Genomic DNA, 9,352 nt, shown 5'->3' with positions numbered 1-9,352 from the left:
AGTCGCTAGAGGTTACAGCACATCATCTCCTCACAGCAGGGGGTCATGATATACATATCAATGCCGCCGGCTGCAACTATTTACTTAGTAAAGTCGCCGCTATTTACATATGAATGCCGGTTATTTACATGTAAACACAGGGTCTGCAGGCGAGTCATCTGTACACAACAATAGGGCAGAGCTGGGCAGCATTAGTACCAGCTCTTCACACTGAGATATTGGGACACAGCGCAGGACTAAAACGTCAAGGGAATTTAAACCTGAATAGTTGGCAAGTATGAGGTAGCTGTTTTGGGCCCCACAGCAATAACAGGGCCCAGGGCAGCTGCCCCCTTTGCCCTGCCTTAAAGACGGCCCTGACCTTACAGGGAAAAAAACCCAACTATTTTAGTCATAAGGTCTGCAAAATGGCATGCTATGATATGTACAGGAGCATGTGCTGAACATATTAAAGTGGTTCTGCACCTTTAAAAAAAATATTAAAAGCCAGCAGCTACAAATATTGCAGCTGCTGACTTTTAATAAATTCAGACTTACCTGTCCCAGGGTCCAGCGATGTCGGCGGCAGATGACGAGCGATCGCTCGTCTCTCTGCTGCCGCCACCATCCTCTGTCAGGGAATCGGGAAGTGAAGCGTTGTGGCTTCACTGCCCGGTTCCCTACTGCGCATGCGCGAGTCGTGCTGCGCGTCTGTACTGGTCCCCCGCTGTGTCCTGGGAACTGTGTGTTTCCCAGAACACAACAGGGGGGGGCATCTGCGGCGGTCTGTCCCGGAAGTGGGTGCAGATATCTGGATTATCCAGGTAACTTCACCCCCTCCCCCCTGAAAGGTGCTGATTGTGGCACCGGAGGGGGGGGGGGGAGGGATCAGATGAGCGGAACTTCCACTTCAGGGTGGAGAACCGCTTTAATCTACTCGGCTGTGTTAATTAGTGAGAATATAGTTGCTGTCTTTCCAACTTCCATATACTTTTCTGTTTGTATCAGATTATTTTAATTGTTACTTAAAAGCCTGTGCCAGATTCCGGATCCATTGGCTCCTCCTGGCGGTGTTTCCCAGAACGCAACGGCGGGGGGGCATCTGCGGCGGTCTGTCCCGGAAGTGGGTGCAGATACCTGGATTATCCATTATCCAGGTAACTTCACCCCCCTCCCCCCTGAAAAGGTGTCGATTGTGGCACCGGAGGGGGGGGAGGGATCACATGAGCGGAACTTCCACTTTAGGGTGGAGAACCGCTTTAATATACTGTATATGCTTTAATGTACACATATTTTGGCAGGCAAAATGTTCATTTGTACATTTCAAAACGTAAATAGAAAACACTTAACACAATAAAAAAAAATGAAGATACGACAGATGTCAATGTTACATTCATTACCATTTCTTCAATTGGCAGGTAAGAATAACAAGAGATTGAGGCAATAAATAAATATATTTTTCCTTAGGATAGGAGGTATATCAGATTGTTAAAAACATTTCATTAAATTGCATTTTTTTTTTTTACACACGATACATCCTCAGTGACTCTGTGATGATTGTGGGATGACAATCTGGACAGCTGATGTGTGGATGTTGAAGGGCAAAGCCCAGCATTATCAAATAAGCAAAATAAGCTACTGAGGGGGAAAAAAAGAAGAATTTAGGGGCTGTTCAGCCATTTCCACACTCAACACTTTTTCCAGATGAAATGCATAAAATGCCAACTGTAGAGAGGGAGAGGACTGCATCTCCAGGTATCCTCTATGACAGCGCCCTTTACCCAACAGAGGGATCCTACTTATCTTATGTGGCAGTAAACTGGTATTTTTAAACATCCTGCCCTAAAATACCTTTCCTGTCGCATCATGGCGGCATACACGCTGGGTTCAAAATGGAGAGCCTCCAGTGTGGGTAAGGCTATTGCCAGTTGGTCAGCAAGCACAGAAAGGCTTGTATCTGAGGGCGCTGATCGGGACCAGATAGTTAGGGCCCTGCAAGAACTAAGCATTGCAGGGGATTTTGTGGCAGAGGCATCTGCGGATGCTATTAAGTCTACATCCAGGGCTATGTTGTCCTCGGTAATGGCCAGACGGGCTCTCTGGCTCAAACCCTGGGCGGCAGATCCTGCTTCCAAGTCCAATTGGTCGAATCTGGGATGGCTGATAAACTGGGGGAAGAGCCAGACTTAAAGCGGGAGTCCGCCGTTTTTTTTTTTTTTTTTAAAGCCAGCAGCTACAAATACTGCAGCTGCTGACTTTTAAAATAATGACACTTACCCGCCCAGCGCGCCCGCGATGTCGGCACCCAAAGCCGATCTCTCGATCGTCTCTTGGGTGCTGCCGCCGCCATCTTGGGTATAGGAATCAGGGAGTGGAGCCTTTCGGCTTCATTTCCCGGTTCCCTACTGCGCATGCGCGAGTCGCGCTGCGCAATAAGGATGGACCCGCTGCCTCTGGGATCCGTGTGTTTCCCAGCAGGCAGCGGGGGACTTTCGGAAAGGGGCGGGCATTTGCGGAAAGGGGCGTAATCTACGCCTCTTTCCGCAGAGAGCTATTCCGGAAGTGGGTGCAGATACCTGTACTGTACAGGTACCTGCACCCTCCTCCCCCCTGAAAGGTGCCAATTGTGGCGCCGGAGGGGGGGAGGATTCCAATGAGCGGAAGGTCCACTTTAGGGTGGACCTCCGCTTTAAAGTAAAAGTAAACTCCCCTATCGTTTTCAGCCAAGGAAGCGGCCATCTTTGCCTCGGTTTAATCTTCAACTGCTATGGTGCCGCACATGTGATTCGTTATGACACCAGCCATTGGATGGTTTGATAGTTTGGCTGAGAGCACAGCCAATGTGCAGTTAGCATTCCCGGCATGCCTTTTTTTTTTTTTTTTTTTTAACTGTTTAAATCCATGGGTTTGCTTCGACTTTAATAGCATCCACAGATGCCTCTGCCACAAAATCACCTGCAAGGCTTAGTTCTTGCAGGACCCTAACTATCTGATCCCGATCAGCGCCCTCGGATACAAGCTTTTCTGTGCTTGCTGACCAACTGGCAATAGCCTTACCCACACTGGAGGCTCTCCATTTTGAACCCAGAGTGTATGCTGAAAGGAAGATGCGACAGGAAAGGAAAATTACGGAAAGGTAAGTATACAATTTTCCGTTTTTCACCATAGCCTGAAGAAAAAAAAATCATGTGTAAAATAAAGCTCAGGACTGGGTTACAGGAAGCAATACACATGGAGGTTTCCTGCTAATAAAATACTGACATTAGAATTTATTCTTCTAACTTATACACCCTGACAACATTTATTTGAGAAGATGCCAAAAAAAAACATAGCCCTCCCCAGCATTAAGTCATCTATATGAATTAATGTATTGTTAAAGATGATTTTACACACTCGTCTGAAGAGAATACCTCCACCAACTTTGCACTCAGGCAGCAAAACACTGGGCAATTGCGTGAAGGTTGGCGATTTTAAACTCTCAGCTTTCTGTAGGATTAGGGGGTAGGGTAAATCTTTTGGGTAAAGGGTGCTGTCAGGAAGGACAAAACTGAAAACAATCCAAGTATCATTATTCACTGATGCTAGCAGCTGGGAAAACCATGCTGTAGAGCGCAAACAACTATGGTGGATACTACAATACAACGTGGGTGGTCACATTAGCAAAGGCTTGCATGTGCAACTCGTATTTGAGATCAATTCACATGCAAATCAACATGTTTTTGTAGAAACATTTTTCAGACATTACAAAACATTTGCCATTTCCACTCCTACCTTCACACTCAACATGTGGAATATGCACCATTGTTGGCATTTGGCAAAGCTTGGCATGTAAGAAGAAGACCAAATGGAGCTCAAAGAAGACACCTTGGGGTTCATTTACTAAAACTGGAGAGTGCAAAATCTGGTGCAGCTCTGCACAGAAAGCAATCAGCTTCCATTTTTTTTTTTTTGGTCAAAGCTTAAATTGAACAAACTGAAGTTAGAAGCCAATTGGCTACAATGCACATCTGCACCAGATTTTGCACTCTCCAGTTTCAGTAAATCAAGCCCTTTCAGTCCACGGTTGTGCCCTATATAGGGTCTGGTAGCGGTCACTAGAATTAGCATAGTAAAAGAGGGATTCCACAAAAAAAAAATATTAAAAGCCAGCAGCTATAAATACTACAGCTGCTGACTTTTAATAAATGGACACTCACCTGTCCCGGGTTCCAGCGATGCCGGCAGCTGAGGCCGATCGATCGCTCGGCCCTCGGCTGCTGCCGCCACCATTCTAGGTGAGGGAATCAGGAAGTGAAGCGAATCGGCTTCACTTCCCGGTTCCCTACTGCGCATGCGCGAGTTGCGCCTCGCAATAGGAAATCTCTGCGCTGTCACTGGGACCAGTGTGTGTCCCAGCAGACAGCGCGGCAGGGCAGGAAATGGCGTAGACTCCCACGGGAGTCTATGCCCGGAAGTGGGTGTAAATACCTGTCTTTGACAGGTATCTCCACCCCCCTCCCCCTGAAAGGTGTCAATTGTGACACCGGAGGGGGGGAGGGATCCGATCAGCGGAGGTTCCACTTTAGGGTGGAATCCCGCTTTAATCTTAGGGCATCTACCAGGCACTGGAGGGAGTATAGAGATTCAAAAGAAAACTTGCAATAAAATTAAACAAATGCGCTGCTCTTACAAAGCTCCTTTCGGCATTGGCTATCAAGCTGAAGCGCTGGTTTCAATACAGTCACTGACTGCAAATTATGCAGAAGGTGAAGCGAGACCCACAAATTTCTTTCATGCTTCATTTAAATAGTGGAGGTGTCTGCTTCTCACTGCTCCGAGGGCTGTATTAAAGAGAGCAGTGTATTGGTGGAACTCCCAGAAAGCAGTAGGATCCCAATGGCAATAGTCACCTATGCAGAGCAAGCATACAGATTTCACAAGACAAGATTTTATCATGCTTGCATCAAAAAGACCCCCTTTGTAACGGCAGAAAAATAGTACCTTAGACATTGCAAATCTTGCAAGAGCATCAGAAGACTGACCACATTTTGGAAAACGGTCTTCTAGCGTTGCCCAACTGGCTGCCTCCGAAGCCAATGGAAGTTAAGAAACAGGGGGGAGTAGCTTCATTAAGACTTGTCTGGTGGGGATTAACCAGATGTCTAAAAACCATGCATCAAGATGGACATGACCAAAAAGACTTGTTGTGCAAATTAAGAGATCACATGACAGTACCGCATCGCCAACATGTAAAATCAGCCACAGCTCACACCCATCACTGTATCCGTTAAAGTGCAAGTTCACCTGTTAGTATCGTATTTGCTGTGCGTTTTTAATTTTTTCAGCTACTTGGCATTACCCTTTCACTTTGCTTCGGTTTTCCCTCCCCTACTTTTGACAAGTTACAGTTTGCAGCGCTGGATTTGCAGGCACACCAAACTCCAAACAGCAGGAAACATAATCAGCCTTGGAATCAAAAAACCCCCAAAGAAAAGGTAACCCATCAGGCTGCGAAGCTCTGGATAGAAGCAGCACAGATAGGGAATTGCCTGATTTAAGGCCCCGAGGACACTGGGAGTTTTGCCCAGCTCTTCTAAATGCCTTTGTCTTAGCAGGAGAAAAACGGTGTCAAAATTCATCTAGGCACATTAAATCGTTGGCCAATTAATTATATCGACCAGAATATGAATAGATTTAGGCCATCCAAATGAATGAGCACTCACGAGCTTGATGTGCATTTAGGCGCATCGTCCATTTTTTTTTAGCGACAAAACACTCCTCTCCTGGACACACTAGCTATGAGAGTTTATTTTTTTTTTTTCTGCATGTAACATGGGACACATAGACCAACATGGAAGGGTGTTTAGAGGCAGAAAAAAGAAAAAAATGTCAAACGCCATTAAAAATTATATATTTGATGCCTAGTATTCATGGAGCTGAATTCTTAATTTGTATTTCTAGGAAAAATAAATGAAAAATTAAAAACAAACACGTCTCATCTTTGCAGTACATGCAGTTACCCCGTATTTTGTCTCCTTACAAATGCTGCAAGTATAAATAAATTACAGTACATGTTGATCCAGCCAGAAATCTGGCAAGCTCCTAACTTCCTGTAGCGGGCCAACATTGCTACCTCTGCTGCACTAAAATTCAATGCAGCATTAGCCCTGCCTGAGTTGTCCCCTGCTGGACTACAGAACACCTCCCTTTATCTTCTTCTCCATAACACTTGGTTCAGCAAAGAAGATCTTAGTCAGGGCTGACAACATTGATATACTTAAAGTGGTTGTAAACCCTTACAAACCACTTTGACCTACAGGTAAGCCTAGATTAAGACTTACCTGTAGGTCCAAGAAATATCTCCTAAACCTATACGGTTTAGGAGATATTTGCCCGAAGACAGGCACCGCTGTCTACGGCGCATGCACCGTAGACAGCAGGGCGCAGGCGCACTGAGCGTGGCATCGTCAATGATGAAGATGCCGCGCGTGTCGGCTCCCGTGCGCATGCGCGGGAGTGACGTCATCGCGGCTTCGCCGAATGACAGCGGCGGAGCTGCGAGACCCCACCGAGAAGATGGATGCGCCGGACTACAGGGGACAGCGGTGACTTCGCTGGCTCCTGTGTCAGGTAAGTGACACATAATGGACTACTATGCGATGCGATGCGATACATAGTAGTCCATTATGCTTTGCCTTTGCAGGGAATGAAAGAGGAAGTAAACCCATCAGGGTTTACTTCCTCTTTAAAATTCAAAGCCCCCCCCCCCCACCATTAGAATCAACAGCTATAAAGAGCAAAGCATGTGTGTTTTTTTTCCCAAAGATAAAAAGGAAACAAAAAAGTCGTGATTTAGGGCTCCCTTTGTAAGCCCCAATCTCCTCTGCCACTTGCTTAGTGAATTAAAGGCCGACATTCAAAAAATGGCTCATGCGAGCAAAATATTCTATGCTCAAATAAATCTAGTCACTTTAAAGTTAATTTTGGATGGGAAACACGAGTAGCTTTAAAGGCCCCCCACTCACCCCGAATGCAGCCCAGTTTTAATTGAACAAAGCTCTGACACGGTTTTGTATTGTTTGAGCATGTCCACCCCCTACTGCTCTTCCCCACATACAATATTATTGGCCCATCGCTATGGTACAGTTGCTGGCCAATAGGAATATGTAGGCTTGACAGTACAGGAAGTAGGGAACAGTAGTGCTGGCAGCTCTAGGTGTAATTTATTCCTGGAAGCAGCTGTATGTCTGGTGATAAGTAATTATATGTGCAGTCCTGTTAGAGATCCTGTACAATGTTTGTGCTTTAAGGAACATCTTAGCCCTTGTACACACGGTCGGAAATTCCGATGGAAAATGTCCGATCGGACCCTGTTGTCGCATAATCCGACCGTGTGTGGGCTCCATCGGACTGTTGCCGTCGGAATATCCGACCGACAAAGTTTTAGAGCTGGGCTGTAAAATTTTCCGACAACATGATCCGATCGGACTTTGTCCGATTGCGTGTAGAGAATTCCGATCGGACAAAGTGCCACGTATGCTCAGACCAAATTCCTACACCAAAGCTATTGGCTACTAGCCTGAACGTAGTCCCGTCCTAACGAAATAATGTCATCACGTTACGTACGATTAAATTTTCCCGACAACTTTGTCCAACCGTGTGTATGCAACACCAGTTTCAGACAAAATCCGACGGATTTTGTTGTCGGAATGTCCGGCTGTGTGTACAAGGGCTTAGGGCGTTACATGCAAAAGATCCCTCTGCAGGGACAAAGGAGGATCAGCTCATCAGAGGACAATTTCCTACGTGATTTGTACTGCCAGCCAGATTGCCTTTCTTCTAGGGCCTATAATTAGCAATCAGGAATAGGTCACTTATTACAAGCAAGGTTTGAAATTGGAGTACTGCTAGCTAGAATAACAATAAAGGCCAATATATGACCACTCCAAAAGTGCAAGTATGTCAGACTCAATAAAAGTAACAAAATGTCTGGTTGGCTTATCCCGATATCTCACTGGTGTATTCATTTCCATAATTGAACTTTAGTAACTCCTCCAAATGAACACATAATAAAGGCCAAAATGTACAAATTTGTTTGAAAATCCCTTCACAAAAATATGGCGAGGCAAAACGTAAATACTTCATAGCAAAAAATTATTTTAGAGAAAAGGCCATCACAAAAAAATCAATTGGTCCTATTTTTTTTAAAGGTTGAATTTAAAAGTGGAAGTTTTTACTTAAATTTTACATATGCCTTTTAGGATCCATCATCTCATATTCCACCAGCAAGTGATACAGTAGATGAAATCTTCAAGCAAATGTAGTACCTATATGAGAGATGGGAGTACTCAACACCGCCACTACTTAGAGGGGTTCCAAATGTAGGGGAATTTTATTTTTTCACGATTGGGGGGGGGGGATGTGTGTGTATGTGTAATATATATATATATATATATATATATATATATATATATATATATATGTGTGTGTGTGTGTGTGTGTTGGGATATGTGTGTGTATGTGTAATAAATATATATATATATATATATATATATATATATATATATATATATATATATATATAAATAATGTGTGTCTTTTGCTTCTTGTAGTACAAAAAGGTGAACTTGCAATTTAACAGCCTCTTAGTCTAATCACAAAACAACAGCAATACGCTCACAAATCTAAGTGGTTTTTGTGATTAAAGAAAATTCACACTCACACTCTCCTGAGCTGAATAAATGACAGGGGCCAAGAATAATAATAATAAAAAAAAGTAATGCAATCATTAAGATTTTGGTATTCTTTCCCCAAGTCCCAGGACACGATAAAGCAAAAAGGCGATTCCTCCTGAAGTGACAGCGTCTCCTACGTGCGGTTTAAGGTCTGAAAAATTCTAGAAATTTGCAGCATGACGGGACCAGTTTCAGAGTCATTCATCCACTGCGTGCTGTTTAACGGGTTTTCAAGCATGTCTTCAAATGCTGAAAAAAAAAAAAGATAAAATTAGCAAAATTTAGGGTCATCAGTTCAATAAACACAGTAGCACTATCAGATATTTGTGGGATGAACCAACATTCAAGCACTTTCATCAATCTAAAAGAAAGATTATATAGTCTCGATTCGAATGATGTGAGATTTTTACACATATAAACTGTTCGTCTGTTTTTCATCTATCTGTTGATGGATGAAAAACAGACAACGATGCATTCCTATGGAAAAACAACGGACAACGGATGACAACGGATGATCATTCATTTGCATCCATTTTAATTAGCTTCCGTCAACATCCTTTTTTTGAAGGGATGAAAGCCCTATTTTTCATACGTCAAAAAAACAGAATGGACAAAAAATGGATGTTGGTGGATGACATCTGCTTACATCCGTTCTGCTG

At 44.0% G+C, this 9,352-nt stretch overlaps 1 protein-coding gene across 1 annotated transcript in view; it reads right to left on the bottom strand.

Moving 5' to 3' along the window:
• Positions 1-1,358: 1,358 nt before the first annotated feature.
• UBAC1 (UBA domain containing 1) overlaps positions 1,359-9,352 on the bottom strand; it is a 56,654-nt gene continuing 48,660 nt past the window's right edge. The window contains exon 10 of the mRNA XM_077468052.1: positions 1,359-8,942. Coding sequence (XP_077324178.1) covers positions 8,827-8,942 — 116 coding nt within the window. The 3' untranslated portion in view covers positions 1,359-8,826. The remainder of the gene's footprint in view (positions 8,943-9,352) is intronic.

The sequence above is a fragment of the Lithobates pipiens genome, unplaced genomic scaffold (assembly GCF_037356315.1).
Source record: "Lithobates pipiens isolate NorthernLeopardFrog02 unplaced genomic scaffold, aLitPip1_a1.2 Scaffold_11, whole genome shotgun sequence".
NCBI lineage: Eukaryota > Metazoa > Chordata > Amphibia > Anura > Ranidae > Lithobates > Lithobates pipiens.
This window is presented reverse-complemented; position numbering and strand designations above follow the sequence as displayed.